This window comes from Hermetia illucens, chromosome 2 (genome assembly GCF_905115235.1).
Source record: "Hermetia illucens chromosome 2, iHerIll2.2.curated.20191125, whole genome shotgun sequence".
NCBI classification, from domain to species: Eukaryota; Metazoa; Arthropoda; class Insecta; order Diptera; family Stratiomyidae; genus Hermetia; species Hermetia illucens.
This window is the reverse complement of record NC_051850.1, coordinates 157,328,829-157,350,236: the sequence shown is the minus strand read 5'-3', so window position 1 is coordinate 157,350,236 and position 21,408 is coordinate 157,328,829. Positions and strand designations below refer to the sequence as shown.

The 21,408-nt window shown below is 42.1% G+C and overlaps 1 protein-coding gene across 1 annotated transcript in view; it reads right to left on the bottom strand.

Moving 5' to 3' along the window:
- Window positions 1-291: 291 nt before the first annotated feature.
- LOC119648598 overlaps window positions 292-21,408 on the bottom strand; it is a 120,296-nt gene continuing 99,179 nt past the window's right edge. The window contains exons 5-6 of the mRNA XM_038050368.1: window positions 10,301-10,333; window positions 292-462 (exon numbers count right to left, since the gene is read on the bottom strand). Coding sequence (XP_037906296.1) covers window positions 292-462; window positions 10,301-10,333 — 204 coding nt within the window. The remainder of the gene's footprint in view (window positions 463-10,300; window positions 10,334-21,408) is intronic.

The window sequence follows — 21,408 nt, the reverse complement described above, 5'->3', positions numbered from 1 at the left end:
AGCTCCAACCAGATGTTCTGAGTGATCATGACATGAGAATGAAAATCTGAATGAGCTTAAGCCACGCATAAAATACTATCGAAAGAAGGTTCACAGCGACGACCCTAAAAACTTTAATCCATTCGTCGAATGATTAATAGATCTTATCTGGACGCATCTCTGATATTCTTCTAGAAGACAATCTCCCATATAAGAGTACGTATCGTCTTAACTTTTCCTCCGTATCTTTTAATTTTTTTTCCTGAGGTGTTGCTTGGATTACATTTATCCATTTAAAATGCGTCATTACTTTTAAAAGTTTTGTGACAGAAATAAATAAATTTTAACCACAAAGACTAGGTCGTCGTCGTGGTTGTCGTCCCCATTGCCTTCATCATCATCTCCGTGGCGATTGTTGTAGACATTTTGGTATTGTTGCAATGGAATGGTAGCAACTAAAAAGCTTTTGTCATGAACTCCAAGCTGAGAAATCCATAACGATTAATTCTGATATTCTAAATAGTTGATGGTTGCAATCAATTTAGTTGCGACTTTCATTTTTCGGTGTTGATAAAAAACACTTTGTTATGGAGATATCCCTTCGCGCGAGACACAGACTGGACCTCAATTATTCATGATAACATGAGGATTCCCGGAAAACATGCGGTTTTTTTCGGTGGTATGAAATATTGGACAACGTGCTAATAGATGTGGGACATGATGTTATTAATGTTGAAGGATATTATGTTTTTGTTGGCAGGATGTTTGCGGCTGGTGGGAATGGAGTTTTGCGTGAGAATGCGTGATGATGGTCCATTTTTTATTGAAACGTAGATACCGCATTCAAATGTCAAGTAGCGGACGCTTTGGGAATGTATTTTCAAAGAAGATGGGGTGGCTGTTATCTAGATCATCAATCCGAAAATAAAACTATAATCGTCCCGGAAACAACTTCCGATCATGTCAATTTAAATTCAATTTTTATCTTTAAACAATAAGAAAGATACGTGGAGATCCCGACTACCTGCAGTTGCCAAAGGAGTGGCTCATGGGGCTTTAAACTAATAAATTCTGGGACCACCCAAAGTCCACAAATGGCTATTAATCCCTTAAAGCACTGAATGATAACCATTGGACTCCATACCTGAGACAGGAGATCATAACGAACTATCCAAAACGGAAGCCGCTCGCGTCATCTGCATCATCAAAATTAAGATGCAACCTAAGAGGGCAGTTTCACAGTGGCGTTAGAAATGCTTCACGTACCATTGGATTCGAGGAAAATATACTCGTAAAAGACATTTCGACTGTGAAACGGTTGGCAGCGTTTTAATGGTGCATTTTTCACGGCCACTGAATTCAGCTCCAAGATTCAATGGCAGCATATAAATCAGTGAAATTATTTGTCTAATTAGACCGAGTATATTTCGGATATGCTTGAGATGATGTATTTAGTCACAGTAGCTCGTATTCTTTTCACAATATGTGAGGTACGGGTTAGCGCCAACTGCACTGACTGCCGGATGTGTATGGCTTTAACTTTATTCTTTTGGAAGTTTTGGGCGATCTTGGAAGAGACAGATGTGTCGCATGGAACATTTGGAAATGTTTTCTCAATAATATTTATACTTAATTTTCTTTGATTAATTGGGCTTTTTTCTTGGCGGAGATTGAGTGGATGCATGTGATCGCTATGCAATGGGCTGGCATTTCGGGTCAATACCCTTTAGGACCTAAATCTTAGGTATTAATCACTCTGTGCGAATTTTGATGCATCTAATGAAATTGGAATAGAAAATCAGCGATTGTGAATTACACCGTAAAGAAGACGTATTCAAGCTAGGTTTAGATATGTTGCATATTCTGAAAATTGAGGGTTTAACAGTTACGATGGCTGATCTGTTGATCTATTTAGCTACAATTTAACGATCTAATTTAATTGAGACGGTGCGACTTCTCAGAATTCGCATCATTTGATTTACTTTGTCAGATGACAAGCGGACGTAAAAATTCACTTGCTAGTATGCAGCATAATCCTTTTTCACATTTTACCCCTCTGGCGTCTCCATTGCACACCTTCCTATTCATCATCCAAACATCCGCTTTTTTCAAAACATTGATTTTAAAATGATAATTTTTATTTCAATTTTAATTACAAAACTCTTTCACCTTTTACTTTCCCACAAAGTCCTAAAATTCATTTCAATATTTCAACATCAACATAGAAACATTCCGAGCGATAATTAACCTTTATTATTGCTCTTTGCACATAAATTTAATTATGCTGCATATTACGAAATGCATTACCAATGCTTAGTTCTGGCTAAGTCGGAATTTTGTGCATGCAAATGATGGGATATAAAGAGGTTCCTATTGGGTGGACGACTGAGCTGATGCTTTAGAGGTAAGTTAGAAATAGCCGCGAGTGCACTTTACACAAAAGAATAGCGGAACTTGAAGGTTTGCGTTATGAGTGATGATTTTTCCCATAAATTTACAAAAATAGAAATCTAGTGCTATTGATAGTGGAATTTCAGTCTTTACTTCCGACAGATCCGCGCGATGTCCCATGTTCCTTTGGTTTTCAATTTCCAGCTTAAATACACGTGAAGTTTTGTAAAATGACATGTGAAGGACCGAGGTTTTCAAAGGACATTCCACATTTCCAGTTCTGGCTAGGAAAAACAGGCTAGCAAGAGCATGTTGACGGAACCCTTCAGTGGAGCTTCAGTATTTGTGGGAAACTGCGGCCACTCAGAATAACATTTTGACCATCGATCAATCCCTAGTACCAAAACAAAAAAATCGAGATACCATATTTGGTAAAATGGGAATATTTCCGCTTGTGTCTTCAGGAAAACATGCGCTTCACAACGAAGCATAACGCCTAGAGCCAACAGCAGGTGATCATATGAACTATTGTAATTTTCACAAGCCGACAGAGGGTAGCATAAAACATTTATAGAGTGAAAAGCTTCCGGTGCTTCTCAGAAGAGGTAATATCAACTGGTTGTCAATGGTCTCTAGTTAGAAATACGAGTCTGTCCACATTATTGGACCGTCGAGCCAGGCGGCAAGTAAGTAAATTTTAATAGTGCTGTGTTCTGCAACTTGCGCAAATCTCTTTGTTTGATTTTGAGTCTTTTCTTCAGGAATCCCGACTTCTGGGTTGTGTTTTCAGAATCTAGCTTTGTCAATAGATAATTGACGAGCATAAGAAACAAGAGAGAATCTCTTTGGAAAGCAGAGCTATTAAAAATTCCGAGACCACTGGTTAGAAATCCAGCCAGAGTTACGGGATTCACTTCTCGAGTATTGGATGTTCCCGAGAATGGACGAATCGTCAAATTTCAAGGGGCTGGTTGATAATGCAGGACAGGCGATGGGGGTGGATCATGATGGAGGACGAAATGAACCAGAGGCTAGACTTCTGATTGAGCAGGTCGTCGGAAGCATGAGTCCAGCGAACGAGGATTTGGGGGCGAAAGGGTAGCAACTTTCCATTAGGAATTGGAAGACCGCTGCCTTTGAATCCTGAAGGTATGCTATAAATGTACACCACGTAATGGAAAATTAGTTTTCCTGGGGTTGAGGCTATTGGACACGACCCAGTCTTCCAGTTGTAAAAAGCCCTGTATTACAAGAAGCTATTAGCTACTATGAGCCGTTTAGCAGACTATTTAACACCGTTTATGATAACTCCGACATTGGTGTCGCAAAGTGTCTGATAATCCTCCGAAGTTAATTGAAGGGCGACGCGAGACAAGTGGCAGACCACTTAGGAGACTACGGGGAAAATTATACTCAAGCCTGAGATCTGCTGCACCGACAATATAGAAGTCGGCGTGTATCTATAGAAAAAGAGATTCAAACAATTGTTGATCTCGCTCAAATCTCACAAAAGCATCCAAGGACCCCATGTGGTACGAGGTCCGGAGCATCCGTAAAACAAGATGCAAATCAGCCGAAAGAGTACCATTAATTCACTTGATTTTGGACGTGGAGTATGGAGATGTGATATGTAGGGAATTTGACACAGCATTACAAAATTCCAACAATCCCGTCACGATCGGTTAAGTGGGTCAATCCACTCAACTGCTGCCCTACGCTGATGATACTGACATAAAGGGAGATAAACTCGAGATGTAGAAACTGTATATTAATGGAGACAAGACCAAATCCGTGGTGGAAACATTAGCACCTAGGTGAAAGGAACAATTTTAAAACCGATGAAAATTTCTCCCAGCTAGGGTCGAAAATCCCGATCACCCTAATTAACCTACAAGTCGGAAACCGCAGGCTCAGCAATTTAGGTATGGAGCATTCTGTGGATTTCTCATATCAAAATATTTCAGTGCATGACGATCCTACTGTGCACATTTTTGTGAAAGCTTAGAAACCACTATCGTCGAACTGGACGTAGCAAACAGCATAATACTACTAACCTGAAACCGTTGATATCGAGACTCAGGCTAAAAGCAAGGGTTGACAAGAATGTCCGCCATTGGAAGTTAACAAAGAGGATCTGCTCCTGGCTCCGACGTTGCCAGGAGCCACTTACGCGTGGCGCTGGCAGATGGTATTTCCGCTAGCGGCAAACTATTGCCAGTGTTGTGGACTAGCGCTGAGGCCAGGCTTTCGGTGATGGTCATCGGGCATCTGCTGTACAACAAAAAGGTATAGGGGGATGATTCCTCCCAGATGGTTCGTGCGTTCCATGTCATAGCAAGCGAGGAGCAATTCTTCAGAGATATTTTGGTTGGTGCACATCGGTGACGTATTAATACAAGGGCTAGAGCGGAGGAGACCGAACAAATCAAGGGCGCCAAAGCAGACATTACAATTTATTCCACAACAAAAGAGTACTGATCGCGACAGACCTAGACCACGTGTCCCCGCCAGGGAGGGTACGCGCTTTTCTGTGTCCGCACCTGAGTTCCAGCAACATGGTCGTGGTCAAACCAGAGCAGGCGGGAGTGGAGAATGTGTACATTTCCCCGGTTTACATGGCTTACGACATTTAATGTCCATCATCGCAACAAAGAAAGCCAATCTGTTGATAAACTGTGAGGCCAATGCATTGCATACGCTTTAGGGCAGCTTGGGAATCAACGAAAGAAGTGAATGTATGTTTGATTTTGTTATTAACGCAAACCTATCAGTGTGTAACAGGGGCAGTGCACCACCCTTCCATTTCCCCAGCTTAAAGAATTGTGACAGTTGGGAGGTCCTTGATATCACCGTACTTACCGACAATGAGACTTTTAGGGTGGAGAATTGGAGAGTGTCTGGCCAGAGATCCATCTTCTTCATATCACATTTGGATACATTTCGATTCAAATCTCGCGGTAAAGGTTTCCCTCAATGCGCATAGTCTGCGTCTTGCTGGCGACTGTCAGGAACGGAATCTACTCACATTATTTAGCAGTCGCTGACTTCATATGGCGGAGGCTCATCATCAATGCTAAGCCAATAAGAAATCGGACCGCCGTTGGCAAGAACTGATCGCAAGAGGTCTTGTGCCAAACGTGTGCAAACGCATACAAGATTACGGTGGTCTGTACGAGGTTAGTCCCTGCCGCTAGACTCGTGATTGCCGAAGCTGTAACGGGAAGGAGGATATGTTAGGCACTTCTTTTGCGATTGCCCAGTTCTAGCTAGAGTCAGGTACGGATACTAGGTAAATCATTCTCTGAGGACCTCAAGGAGATCTTTAGTTGCGAAGTGGAGGAGCCGTTGCTCTTCGGCGGTGCAAAAAGTTGACTCTGAAGATTTGAGCTGGCTGAACCCACATTTGTGGTATTAAAATGACGGACTAATTGGCTCCTCGCAGCGGTCATTAATACCTGCCTACCCACGTTCATTATGCAGGTCGGTCGGTCGGTTGTATTTTGAAAGAGCACCAGATTTTATTTTCAATTCGGTCATGATTTTTGAAATTGTCCAATGCGAAATCAAATTATTTTGGTTTCTTTTTACCATTAATTGATTTCTGTAGCTTTCACTTCCTCATCATTGGTGGGACATTCGTCAAATACAGAGTTTGCCATAAGATCCGTTGGGTTTCAACTGACCGGTTATTTGTGATATCTACCGGATAAACGGAAGGGATTGAAGACTATGGCCGTAGATGACAACCATTTTGCCACTGCACACTACATCACGAAGGAACTCCCAAACATGAAATCGTTTCATGGTCCTTGATGGAAGTCAATGCTAGGTTTCTCATCCACGATGATGAACAGCTGAGGAGGAGGATGGAGCACTTTACCAAGGTTCTGAACTGTATTACCTGAATAAAACTGCACTGCCCATGGATGATATACCAAGTCACCGTTACTTGCGGATATGGACCGCTCCTTCAAACACAAGTGAAAAAGTTCATATGGCTTGGATGCGACAATTGGAGGGATATTTACGTGGTTCCTGCAAGATCCTCAGTCTGAATTATCATTACATTTTTTTTATTTGCATTAACGGGCAGAGCATCGAATGCCTTGATCAATTTAAGTATCTAGGAATTGTTGTTTCTTCTGATGGCGGCACCGAGGTTGATGTTACCCCACCTACAAACAGTGCTAAATCCGTCTTCGGTCTATTGTTCAAAATTTGGGAATGCTAGGAATGATGCATGAAAAGTGACAGCCAGTGATACTTAGAGGCTTCATGTCTCCGTCGTGTCATTGAAGAATTTTTGCCAAAGGCAGTCACGTAACGAAAAACTTGTTTGCGGTACGGCTAAGATTTTCGTGAACGTGTTGATCGGGAAGCGAATGTGGCAATTGTTAGGCCACACATTAAGGAAGGGTGACAAACGCATTATAATGCAAACCGCTATCCCAGGACGGCCGACCAGTGAGTCGCCTTAGAACTACGTGGCGCAAAATAGTGGAAAAGAAATGCAAGCTTCTCGGAAAATCGTGAAGGGAATTGAGGCGTAATGCCGGAAACTGACAGCGTCGGCGAGTCGAGGAACGCGGTTCTATTGTCTAGGATCTCAATAGACTCTAGACTAATTTAATAGGCTCGGTGATCGAAATGCAATAATAGGATCGCCAGTGGGAAGGCAATAAAACAGGACCAAGGTTATGGGGCTTTCCAAAAATCTGAATCTGAGTATTCGATGATTAGTGTAATCGCTTCGTATCGTCGTTTTATTGTTAACGTAAATTGCTATGTAACTTCTCGTGTTCCCTTGAAAATTTGAAACCAGATGAAAGGAAATTAATAGAGTTCAATTAAAGTAACAAAGTGGTAAAACCCAACGATTCGAATAAATATGGATGATGCATCAATATAAGATATCTACGCAGTCTCCTCCTTCGCCTGTTTCTTTTGTCCTATTTCATTTTTCAATGAAACGCTGCTTCAATCATTCAATGCTGTACAAATGATAACCGTATATCGGAGAGACGAGCACGATGACAGCCATAGATACAGAACGCAAAGTACGAAATCGAGTGGCCGATGCTCAATCATCTCAGTCATTGTACTTATCATTGGTGGGCTATTCGATCGAAAAAGGGATAACCCGATATAACATTTGGCAGGAACTATACCAATTCTTTTTAATCTCCAACATTTGTAATATAGGGCAGTCACTTACCTTTACCTTTGTTTCTAGTATGAGATGAACCCCATTCATATGGAAACATTATCCTTTCTGTCTCTTTTCTAGGTATCACCTTCTAAGCGACCCTGATTAGTGTTTGATATTATAAAAAGGAGCTAATGAAAGCCTTCAAATAAGCGAATCAGTACACAATATTGACATGGATACTTCTTTTCAAAATCAATGAATTCATCCCATCTTGGATTCCATCAAATCTCAAACTAATTAACTTCTCCTTGGTGGTTACCTTCCACAGGATTTTCCCATAGATAGTTTGAAAATCGCCCTCACACCCATTCAACTCCAATTTTGCTAGAAGCATAAGTTACCACAGAAAATGTATCTTGTTCTATTCTCTTCGATGTTTACTAGCTTCCCAACAATTCACTCCACAATAACAATGTGGACTGTTGATGTCGAAACAAAAGGAGTGATTTTGTCGTCCTTTCGACAGAGTCTTCATAAAGGATCTCCACTCACCAGGTTCGTTGTTAGTGTGTGCAAAGTGTTCGCTAATGCTTCCAAGAGGCCATTTTATATACGACACAGGGCACCAAAGTTTGATGAAGTATATTCTGGAATTTGCAGTTTTGTTCGAAGTCAGTCAACTTGAAATTTTCGCTTTTGTGAGAGTCCTAGTAAACTTTAATGGATGAACATCGTTTAGAAGGGAGTTTAGATGAAAACAATTTGGTTGTCGATTGGTTTTGTTAGGGCCAACAGGTGTACCGTGCATGGAGGACTTTGGTTTATGACGTACCCTAATCAAGGATTTGATGAAATGCAATTTGACTGCGAAAAGGGAAACCAACTTTTAATTTTTCAGGACAAAGGATTTTTTGTCAGAAATAAATGGATTCGTTGTATTTCGGAATAAATTAAAAAGTAATTTCAACTGTTTCGCGTTAGGAGCCAGACTATTCACAACCCAGAAAAAGCTTTTCTAATTCATATCCTGATTACTATCAACACGAGGCTTCCCTTCTAACTAACGAAGGAGGAAACGTTTCTCTGATCCTTATTTGAAAAAATCTTCGAGTAAATGATTTATATCCCATCATGGTTTACCGAAAGAAGCACTGCCACTATGCACTTTTATATATGACCATGGAGATTCTTGTGGTGCTGCTCCAGTGCCATCATCTCTTGAGAATTTTCCTGTCGTTCACAAAGCACTTTTTCTTACCCACGACATCTCAAATAGGGCGGCCTCGACCTTATGCGTTTTTCTCGCCAACGGGACTAGCCTTAAGTCTCAAATGGATTTTCCCACTCACTTCCAGACTTTATTATTTATAACCATTTCGGGGGAGGAAATAATCCCCCAAAATCTTCTTGTTTTGATTTTAGGTATTTCCGGGAATGACAGATTTGTTGCCCAATTAGTAGAAGAGACGTTCAAACTGCCACCATGGTCCTTTTGCCTTCTTCACAATTTGGTTCTCTTTTCACCCTCGCTGAAAGAATATGCTTCCAAATTGAGGAGAACGATAAAGTGTTTTAGCTGCGTCGGGAATTCAAGATCCCAAAAATTGTCGTTATCTTAAGGATTGCATATAAGATGCTGCGGAGCGACGTAGACCGTGCGAGGCAGCAATATTCATGTGAGATGTAGACGAAGAAGCCATTTGAAAATTTATGCGTTGGCATTTAGTCTATGACATGGGATTTCGATAAAGGTGATGCTGATTAATTTATTGGGATTGGAAATTGTTCTAATTGGGACGAAACCGCGCGGGAAAATTAAATTGGGCAAGTGAGCGAGGAGAGAAAATACGAATGGCAATATAAATTCTGGGCTGTGAATTATTGCTCATTTGGTCGTCGGTAATATATTTATTAACTAACGAGAGGAGATTTATATACTTTTTTGTGAAACTGGGACCTGCCGAGATATATGAGTCCCACTCATCATTGAGCAATACTTTATAAACTTTAAGTAGAAAAGGAAAATAATGCTATTTATTACACACTACGTCCTTTATTGATTGAACGCCACAAAAAGCAGGGAATATCCCAGTTTTCCATTCAATATAAATCACGCAGCGAAAACGCTCAAGCAGTTAAACAAAACGCATTAATTGTGGCCCTGTCAGGAGTACACTTATAAATTCCACGGACCATTAAAACCAATTACCGCAAAACGAGCCATTTAATTTGGAACCGTACGAAATTTATTTCGGCCACAAATAATTGACGCGCGATATCTTCTCCAATTGCCCGGTTATGGTTCGTGGTCCTAGCCTGGGCCGCCCAGGATCCTACAGTTGAATGGTACGCGTATAGGCCGCCTGAGGTACCCTCGAAAATTAATTAAAATGCGAAATAAAAAATAAATAAATTTATGGCTAATTTTGGTACGTGGCTACTACAATTTGTGCCAATCCCTTTCTCTCCTGGTTCGGTATCGCTGGCGGCCATTGTGTGCATTGGAGGTTGATGATATCCTCCACCCACTGAAAAATTGAATTCGATATATATCGGCTCGCGGTTTACTTTGGGGAATGTATAGTGGTAAGGAATAAGAATTGGATAGTTCAAAAGTGGAATAAATACAAAATTACACAATAACAATTAATACAAGTCGAATATTGTGAAAGATTCACTGATTTGAAATGAGAATAAAGCCTTCACGTTCTTCACATATTCATTACTATCTGTCTTCACTATTCATGGGCAATTTGTGAAAAAGAGGTCAAGTGTACTTACGATCAGGCTATGTAATCCTATGTTATTGCTTACCTGAAAAGAGAAGGAAAAAATTAATCTTAGACTATCATTCGAAATAAGTTAACTTTCACTGTAGTTCGCAAGCTCAAAAAATCACTTTGTTTATCCAATGAGATCAGCAATTTGAATGGAAAACTTGGTAAAACACATCTGCTAAAAGGAAGACCATATATTCAACTTGAGAATGCTTCCGAGATGTAGATGCAGTCATCAGTATTGTAAAAGATACGAGGGGGACCCAATAAAAACGAGAATTTTGTCATAACTTCAAAGTATTCGCCTTTGACTACAACGCACTTCTCTAAACGATTCTTCCATTGGTCAAAACATTTTTTAAATTCACTCATCGGGATGTCCTTTAAGCCTGCCAGCGATTTTTGTTTCACCTTCTCCACAGTGGCAAAACGCTTTCCTTTTATATTCCTTTCGAGTCGTATCCATAGCACCACGATTCATCACCTGTAGTCACCTTGGAAAAAAATGCAGGATCCCCTTCGAGCTGATTTTGAAGCTCAAAACATGCCTGAAGTCGACGCTCCCTTTGTTCATCTGTGAGAAGGCGCGGGACGAATCTGGCTGCAACCCTTCTCATGTGCAAATCTTCGGATAAAATTCTCTGAATTGAACTCCATGACATCCCGACACTTCACAGAGTTGATCAATGGTTCGGCGACGGTCTTCACGAACGCGGGCATTGATTTTGTCGACATCAACAGATATTTCTCTTTTTTAAAAACGTGAAAACCAATCGTAAACTGTGGTTTTACTTAAGCCAGCATCCCCATAAGCAGTCTTAAGCATTACAATAGTTTCCTCAGCCGATTTTTCCAACAGGAAACAAACTTTCACAGCCGCGCGTTTTTCTCGACATTACGTTTTCGCGAGAAATGTAGAAAGTTGTTTTACTAAAATAAATCTCACAGGCGAACCGATGCACTCACAGCGACACAACTTCGCACACTGACGCAGGTGGCGTAACACTAAAGGACATGTGATCAAACAATAGGTTCCTCCACTCTCCCTCCCCACCACAGCGTAATTCCCGGAACTTATCGGTCCCCCTCGTAAATACGCTCTATCGTGGAGTTCCGCCAGGACTCGATGAGTTCTGATGCTGAGCAAAGCCCTGCGGCTATAGGAATATCCGAAAAGAAGTACTTCAGGAATTCTGGGCATTCTACAAGCACCAAGTTCAAGAGGAATTTTACTGCGGATGACCAACGATTGTTGAGTGATCAAAGATGATTTGCGGAGTTGAAGCGGGGGTATTTTCCGATTCGCAGAGTGTAACCGAGGCGTACCATCTTCCAGGACAAGACAGTTCCTTCCGAGCGGAGACACTGGTGATATTGAAGGTCCGCCGATTGTTGGAGCATCATCCGAGCCCCAAGCTTAACATTGTCATTCTGCCATCGAGACCTTGTACTTAGCGGCGATATCCTTGAAGCTTGTAACAGTATGGGCGACACGTTCAAAGTGTCCCTCCTTAGAGTTCTCAGTCATAGAAATACAAAGGGAATCAATAAGCCGACGAACTGCCCAGGGATAGTTCCGATTTTGACAGTCCTTCCGTGAATGTAGACTGCGTTCCGTGGGCGACTGTGTAAGGCGAAACCTAGCCACATTACCTGCGCTTAGTCAATGAGTATCTGACCTTCCCACGAGAAAAACCAAGCCGTAGGAGATTTTGTGTCAAACACCGTCAGGACGTAAGTAAGTTAACAAAACAGATACGTGTCTGCACGCTAAATGTTGGCACCCTAACTGGAAAGACGAGGAACTCGCAAGAGCCCTTCGGAAAAGAAACCCGCTCTCCAAGAAACCCGATGATCTGGTGCCAAAGCTGCGACATTGAACGCGAACGCGGTAAAAGTAGCTATAAACTTCTCTATTTTGGTAGCCCACACATTCAATATGCTGCCAGCATTGCCATCTCAGACGGTTTCCGTGACACCACTAAAACAGTCGAACGATTTGATGATGAAGCTCACCATTATAACAGCTGATCGCACTATTCACTTCCTCACCGTGGACGCACCACAGGCAGGTCGACCTGATGCCGAGAAAGATGCCTTCTGGCAACTTCTAAATGAAAAGACTTGTCACGTGCCTGCTGACGACTATATCATCATTGCTGGCGACCTTAAGGGTCATGTGGGTGAAAAATCAGACGGGAAAAGGTGCCATTAGGAAAATGGGTTCGGAGCGCGCAATGAGGGTGGCGACCGTATAATCGAATATGAATACATGGTTCATCAAACGATTGTCTAATCTTCTTACATTTTATAGTGGAAATAGTAAAACACAAATCGACTATATTCTCATAAGACGCCGATATTTTAGTACTGTCACTGATTGCAAAGCCATTCCCTATGAGACCATCGCACCTCAACATCGGCCGTTGATTACCGTCCTGCGAATTAAACCACCAATAAAGCAGCGTGAGCAACCCACTGGCCCGCCGCGCATTAAATTGTGGCATCGAAACGGCGTACCACAGGCATCGAAAAGGTGTACCACAGGCACCCGTAAATTCCTATCCTATCAGAGAGAGCAAATTTTTACGTGGTTAAGCTAAAAAGCTTAGGGTTTGTACCAGAAATTAACACAGATACTCCCTTGCTTCAGCTGTCTCAAGTCGTCAGCATCTACGGTACTCTTACGAATGCAAACTAGACGACTGGTTTCATGAAGAGTAATCCTAATCACCACGTAGGGCGATAGCGTGCATTTCACACAAAGCGTGATTTATAAAGGAATAAAACAAAATGGCCTGGAACACTCAACTTTCTTTCAATGGTAGCAGAGTGAGGAAAACTGTTTTCCAAGAATAGATTGTGGCAAAGCCGCCTCCACTGGCTTGCTTGTGGATAAACATTTAGTCTTGGTGCTCGATAGCTGTATAGGGTGGTTAAGTTGTATTGTTAAAGTTATTTACCGAGTGTAGTTGCATTACGCGGTAAAAAGTGAAGAATTCATCATCATCATCATCAACGGCGCATGAACCGGTATACGGAACAGGCCTGCCTTAATAAGGAATTCCAGACATCCCGGTTTTGCGCCGAGATCCACTAATTCGATATCCCTAAAAGCTGTCTAGAGTCCTGATCTAAGCAATCGCCCCATCTCAGGCAGGGTCTGCCTCGTCTTCTTTTTCTACCAAAGATATTGCCCTTATAGACTTTCCGGGCTGGATCATCCTCATCCATACGGATTAAGTGACGCGCCTACCGTAACTTATTGAGCCGGATTTTATCCACAACCTGACGGTCATAGTATCGCTCATAGATTTCGTTGTTATGTAGGCTATGGAATTGTCCATCCTCCTGTAGGGAGCCAAAAATCCCTCGGAGGATTCTTCGTTCGAACGCGGCCAAGAGTTCGCAATTTTTCTTGCTAAGAACCGAGGTCTCCGAGGAAAACATGAGGACTGGCAAGATCATTGTGTTGTACAGTAAGAGCTTTGACCCTATGGTGAGACTAGAATAGAAGTTAAAACGGTGCAAATCAGTTTTTCAAATTCATACATGATTTAAACGACAAGCACTGTGGACTACAGTGGAGACAGATGCGAAATATACCTCCATGAGAGTCAAAGCTGCTTGTCTATTAAGATTGTTAGTGCGTAGCCATGGGCAATATTCAATATCTTGTACAACAATTTTAGAAAAACGCTACAGATCTAGACTTGGAAAGCACCTTACTCGCAAATCGTGCACTTAGGTTGCACTCGGGGGTAACTGGCTGAATTCAAACGAAGTCTCATTGAGGATTAGTCGTCTCAATGTCTAACTTTATAGTTCTACTAGGGCTATGGTACGGTAAATTTTTGGACCAGGTTTTTGGAGAAGGTAAAAGTAGCAAATAATTAGGACCACCTACTGGACACTAGTAACTCAGATGAGGTACATCGACGCAACGTTGATAATTAGATGATAACATCTAAGAAGGGAGAAGTCGAGAAATCAAGCGGCGGAACCTAGCTTAATACTGCCAATACCTGCAACGGAGAATACAAACAGTAAGGACCAGTTTTCAACAAGCAGGAAGTAGCAAGAGTATGTTTGAGAGAGTGCGAAAAAAACAGATGTCGATGGCGCAGAAGCTAGACGAAGCCATCAAGAAGCCTCAGTCTCTGCAGAGCCTTAAGACCACAAGAAGGGAATACTCCTAAGAAACCCAACGCCAAACTCAACAGGTAAGAAGTCTTGGGTAATCAGGGGCGAAGATAGGAGTCAGACTTTTATTTCAAAGGAAATGTCGGTACATTTACAGTGAGGCATGTTCCAGAACACCCATTTCCTAGAAAATTAGGAGTGTTCCACGAAATAGCGGTGGTAGCTTCCGAGGCAGCATTTCTGGAATGTTCTGATCAAATCCTGATGGGATTAACGCAAAGTACGACCGCCTGCTAGATACCAGTATGGAATTGCCAAATTTCCAGTCAGGCACGTTCTTTCGTGCGGATAAGAAAGGTTCGGAGGATGCGTTATGGGCATCATCATCTACGCATCAGGCGATGTTTGTGTTTCGATCAAAATTGGGAGTTCAACAAAAAAAGGGGGAATATCCACCAAAATATCTGGGCTCTGACACGGAACATTAAGCCGCCCTATATTAGGGCAGTAGTGGAGAAAAACAGCGAAGCGTCATACGACAAAGTCACGGTAGAAACACAGATGATACCTCCTCAACATAAGGTAGATAATGCGGGAATACGGAGTAGGGACGGAATTAGTGAAGCCCATAGTGTCCAGCAAGCTGTCAAGAAGAGAAAAGCCTCTTCGCCGAAAAAAGCTGCGCCGGCAAAAATTGTGGGGAAAGTTGATAATTCTTCGATAGTGCCTCAATTTTGACAAAAAGAGAAGAATCAGTTCGTAAACCTTAACAACGGACAAAGCAGGGCACCATGAAGTAGTGAAAGGAGAAAAAGAAGATTTGTTTGGAGATAATCATTATTTCCGAGAAAAGAAAAATGTCTTACGCTGATATTTTTGGGAAAGTCAAAGTCGATCAGGTATTCACTTGCGCGGTCTTAGTCTCATCAGTCATACGCAGAAAGGGAATCTGATGTTAGATCTAAACAAATCCAGCGAGAAGACGGCGGATGGTTTTAGCAGCCAGGTGAAAAAGGTGCTAGATGAGCAAGCCGAAGTGAAAGCTAGAAGGCAGGGAATAGTAAGCGAGTGCAAAGAAATAAATCAGATTCCTTTACATGAGGATATCTGTGTTGCATTAAGGAGACAATTCAATTCAGCTGCCCCGAAGCTTAAAGCCTGCTCTCGCAAACCACTCGAACGTCGAATGTGGACGTGGCGGCAATCTGCAAACCTTATCGAAAATACGGTTGTGCTACGTGAAATATTCATTTGGTAGCACGGCAATATGGATATGCGGAAGGAAAGACATACAAAAAACACTTCTGGGAACCGGCTTCGTAAAGGCAAAAGTCAACGGCATCCACATCTACAGCTGTTGCACCCCTCCTAATGCAACATCAGCGCAATAAGAGAGGGTAACTTGGTTTTGGACGTTAGAGACTACAGCCCTAAAATTATTTAAACGCGTGGGCCTAGAACTGAGGCAGCTCAGTGAAAAACACTAGGGGCCAAATCCTGCTTGAAACCTTCGCGTTGTTGGACATCGTCCAAGCCAACGTTGCATGTGTGTCTATCGTTCGAGGCAGACGGTTAGGCACGATCATCGATCTGACTTACCTCAGTACCTCATTGACGAGACATGATCTGACGAGGGAGTGAACACCACACCTTCTAATTTAGCCATAATTATAATAGTATAGTATAGATTTAGACTAGTATAAATACAACTAACAAACCAACTGACTTGTTGGCACTGATGAAGGGAACAAGTGGTTCCCGAAATATTGGTATTTACAAGAATAAATATCTGCACCAACGAAAAAGAAACAACAAGTTTTTTATTATTTGAAAGGAGAAGAGTGAATCTCAGCCTACGGGGCAATAGGACATCTTCCCGATCCTCGGAGTGACCGAGGAGGAAATACAAAGTATCTGTGGATGATTTGGGGATAATAAGAATCGGGATTTCGACGGGATTTCGAACAAAAACCCCACATGGTTCACAAGCACATTTGAATCATGCAAGTTCGAAGTGTCAGGATAGCTCAGTGTGATATACAAGAGGCTTCTTCTGTTCGTTGAGCTAGCGGGTTGCCAATTAGAGCGACATGATGATCGTAAATCTGATTAGGGAGGCGTCGGCCGTCCTTAAGGGCTGTGAGGTAGTGACGTCTTTAAATCGGCCAATTGAGGTTGAATTAAAGGCATCCTCGTTAAACTGGGTGTTCCTGTTTACTTACCTCGGATATGCAATGTTACGCAGCTGACCACCAAAGCTCTGTATTGGGTCCTCTGATGTGGAGCATAATGTATGACAGAACTCTTGCAAGTCGCGTGGCAAAGGAGACAACGTTAATTGGTTTTGCAAACGGCCTAGTGGTGGCACGTTCGAAGCCGCCGAGGAAGGAACTTTATGGAATTGAAACCACCAAAGCATGATCACGAGTGGTTATACCTGGTCTGACGAACGAAAAGACGGAGACGATCCTGATTACCAATCGTAAGAGAAACAGTACTACTACTTTAACTTCAAGGGATATATAAACTATACGCGAGAAAGGGCAGCAAAGGTTAGTTCATATCTAGCAAGGATGATGCCTAATAATGGAGGACCAAGATCTAGTCGCTGGCTGTTTATCGCAGGGGGAGCGAAATCAATCCAACTATACACGGTTACTGTTTGGGCGGGATCACCGGAGAACACACCGAATCGGATAACGATAAGTTCGACATATTGGCCAATCGCGCTGAGGGTGTGCAGCGTAGATAGGATAGTATAGAGTGAGGCAGTGCGTGTCATCGCGGGAAAGATTCCCTTGGATATTCTAGCGAATAAAGCACGCTGTTTTCACTAGAGAAGGATGGTGAATCAAGCCGATGATGGCAGCAACGATGGGATAATTCTGGAAAAGGCCGCTGGACTCCTACATTGACTTCGTGTATTGGGAGATTGTGAGGGGGTCAGGCAAAAACGCAAAAAATTGAATTAATACTTACAGGATATGGTGGATACAGGAACCACTTGCATCGCTTCGAATTGGCCGAGCCCCCAGACTGTCCCGAATGCGCCGCTACACCCGAGGACCCAGAGCATGTTACGTTCCATTGCCCGAGATTTGGGAATGAAAGAGGAAGGTTAAACGATAGTCTCAATGTAGTTATCTGACACCATAATCTCTTGGAGGAGATGCTGAGGTTGGGAGTAAATATAAGAACAGTAAAGGCAACAACAACTGTGATGCACGAAAACTGCAGGAATTGGATCGAGCCTGGAAAGAGCGACGAATGCGTGACCTAATTATGTTGGTGTAAACCAGAGCCCTTCCTACAAAGAAGATCGGGGGCCACGTGGGGATATGAGCGAAGAAATGGGGATGCAACCTGGCGTAGCATGAAAAACCTGTCCGTGCTGCCCATAAAGGCTGGACTTGGGCCGAGTTGATTATTGCTGTTGTTCCCGTTTTCAACAGAACGTGTTTCTTTAACACGGTTGAAAGTATGGGAAATTTTGGTCCTAAAAACAACAATGCGGGGCCTTTATTTTTTAAGTATTGTTATCACAGCGGTTCTTTGTTGAAGAATTCCATCTTCGTCCCCGCAAAAAATAGAATTTCCCAAGAGTAGGTGAACTATGCGTTTGCATATTTCACCTAGAGGCTTTTTAGGATACATGCACTATTCACTACTGAATATCATCACCAAAAAGTACCTAATTTTCCTTCTGTAAAATTTTCATTTTCACCTTCTGTTCCCCATTAAACAGCACCATTGTATCCATTCGCGAAAATCGTTCATAATAAATTCCGAATAATTTCACATATGCACATTGGTGAGCGTGGAAAATTATCGTCAAATACATAAAAACCCAACAACAATGAGCCGGACCACAATGCTCAAGAGCCGTGAAACATCCAAGCAATATATAATAATGGACCAGGAGCAGAAGGTTCAGTTAATGAAATGAGCGCCGTCAATAAAACAAATACTCAATGAGTTCTGGTCCTCCCTGAAATTTTCGGTGAATTCGTAAACGATTTTCATCGGTTATTTAAGGGATAATAAATTGTTAGGTAGCCTCGGTGGCCGTTACGGATATTGCAGAGTGAATTGATCGGGGAGACGGGCGCATTTCGATGCAGTAGAGGGTGTCATAGAAGGGGGCGAAGATGCAAATTTGCAGGTGTAATGACCGAAAGTTTGATCTACGAGTAAGTCTGCTTTTATATCTATTTGAAGCGGAAGATATTTATCTTGCTTGAGCATATTATGAGTAAGATGAGTGGGTGCCAATGAAATCTTCGCAAATTAAGTGGCATACGTACTAATTGGATTTGAGCTCCACAAAAGGGCATTTTCCCAAATTAGTTTCCACATTGCTAATTAAGTTTTGCAAATGTATCTTCCCACATACTGACCAGCCCAAAAAAAAACTATCTGCTTTTTGCCTATCCAAGGGATCCTAAAATCATTGATCATTTTGTGAAAATTCATTTAAATTTGGGTTGTTGTGATCGCTCTGGATCATTATAATCGCGTAAATCTAATTCGAGTGGAATTTATGGCAATGCGCATCATTCAGGTTGTCGTCGAAGGTGTTTGCAATTAAAGAACGAACATGTTTTCAGATCTGTGCCAAATTTCATGTTCGAAAGCCTAATTTATGGGGTGGTAATTAGGTGATCGATGGGGCATGTTGTACGTAGGCGCTGAACAGAGCCGAATGAAAGTATGATATTTATGTGACTCATAGATCTGATTAGAGTTTTGAGAGAAATGGTGCTTTCATTTGCCGAGTTTAAAGCTTAGGAGCTGTGTGACCTTCGCGGATAATAACCACCCAAATCTACTATCATCTGGCAAAGAAATCAAACGATTATTGGATACTAAATGAAACGACTGCTCCATGATTCCTAAGGGACAGCCACCACTCTCTCCGGCCCAATCTTTCGTTTCGACACTATCCATTATTCCACCGTCTTTATCCACCCTTAGCAAACAAACATGATAAGTACAATCATTTAAAACTCAATTTTCTCTCTATAGTAAATCGTCATGTAATTTATGTTGGTTTGCTGGTTCCACCCAAGACGTCCATAGGAAGCAAATTAATAAAAGAAATGTTTATAGCGCTGAAGAGGAAAAGGCATCCGGACAGGTCTTCCCTGCCACGACGCTGATTCCAGCTCTCCCAGAAGCATCTCTGTGATACGTTGCGAATCTTGGCAAGCTGTAAAAGGTAAATCTTGGATGCTGGAGCGTCGTGTTAACTAATCATAAATCATATCACTTGTCGACAAGTCAATAAATTTGTTGTTTGTTAGCCACACACATGAAGCGGACATTGTGTTGCTTCTGTTGCCTTTGGTCAAGGATTATGCAGCTCCGGCTCTCCGTCTGTCTATTTGTTCTCAATCGTTGTGCTTTGAAAGAAATATGGTCGGTGCTATTGCTGCTGGTGCCGTGATCGCGCTCCTGCTTCTGATAATGATAATAAGGCGGTCATATATTGCAGATAAAAGCCATTTGGCAGTAGCTTAGCAGGGAAGGTGTAGGAGATGACGAGGGTCGAGGTTGAATGAGAAAATCCTGGCAGCCAAATGATATCTAATACACTTTCGACAGCTTAATTGAATGAGTAAATGGCAAGTGCCGAAACTGACTCAAATTTTTCATTTTTATTAGGACCTCGAAGGACTCTCTGAAGTTTTCACAAAAAAGTTTTCGCTCTCGATAGCTGTGGAGCCTAAATTGGGCTAACCTTTGGTTGCAATTATTCTCGAACCTAAGGAAGACAAGTCACGTAAAACCAGCCCCAACTCTCCCTCCGTCTCCCCTACGATCATATGTCTTACGTTCATGTCTTTTCCATTATTTTTTCACTACTTCAAAGTTGTAAATCTGTTCATTATTAATTTTTTACCTGATAAACCGCGTTGTGCTACGAATTCTCCACATTGCATTCGCAACATAGCGGAAAGGTGAAGGTGATGGTGCACATATACGGGTGGGAATCCATTTAAAAAGTCATCATCCTCGTGTAATTGTTTTTGGTGGTCCGTTCCACCCGACGGGGACAACTTGCAAGATAGCTGGTGCATACGCGGATGCTTGTGCTGTTCTGGGCTGCGCTGGTTATCTTGGCACATGGTTTGGATAATTTATCTGTAAGTGACTTTTAAGATGACTACAAGACGATTACAATTCGCCTTTTCCACTGAACCGTTCTCGTCCAAGTTGACTCCTTGGTTTTCATTTGGATGGGAAATTTATTATGAATCTTCTGCCGATTTCTAGAACTGCAGTACAGCGGTGGAAAGGGGGACGGCGGATGATGCAGGCATTCTGAGTAGGTGGATTATGAATTTTGATAAAAGAAACGCCAGGCATTCAAGGAGTTATTGACTTATTGATGGTTCAGGGGTAATAAATTGGGAAGCTGGATTTAATCGTGTTATTTGTTGGTGTGTCTTCGAAGCTGATTGGAATTTGATTAATTTCCGAGAAAATTGTTTATTTTGACCAATAGAATGAGAAATCGATTTGTTTTTGATTTAATTTGTGTTTTCATATTGTAAAAGCTCCTGTTTGGGGCTACCGAGTTGGTCAGCATTTCAACCAAGATACTTGACTTTTTTGCAATTCATGAATATTCCAAGCATTCGCCACAAGCCATTTCTCTCACACTTGATAGAGAACTTTTGAAATAAGGTTAAGGGGTCAGTACACCATAGATATGCCTCATACAAGAACCGTTGGTTGTTGGTGGGGTAGTCAAGATCCTAAACTTCCAACATGCTGACCTGCTGTATGCAAATGGAAGTGATCGACCCCGCTCCTGTATGGTAGTCTCAAAAGACTTCCAGGCTAATTTGATTAACGACCAATGTGATGGCGACACCACAGCGGCTAAACTAACCATAAAAAGTCAACAGGGAGATAAAGAGATACTATGGTGCTCCGCATATTTCCCTTATGACGCAGAAGACG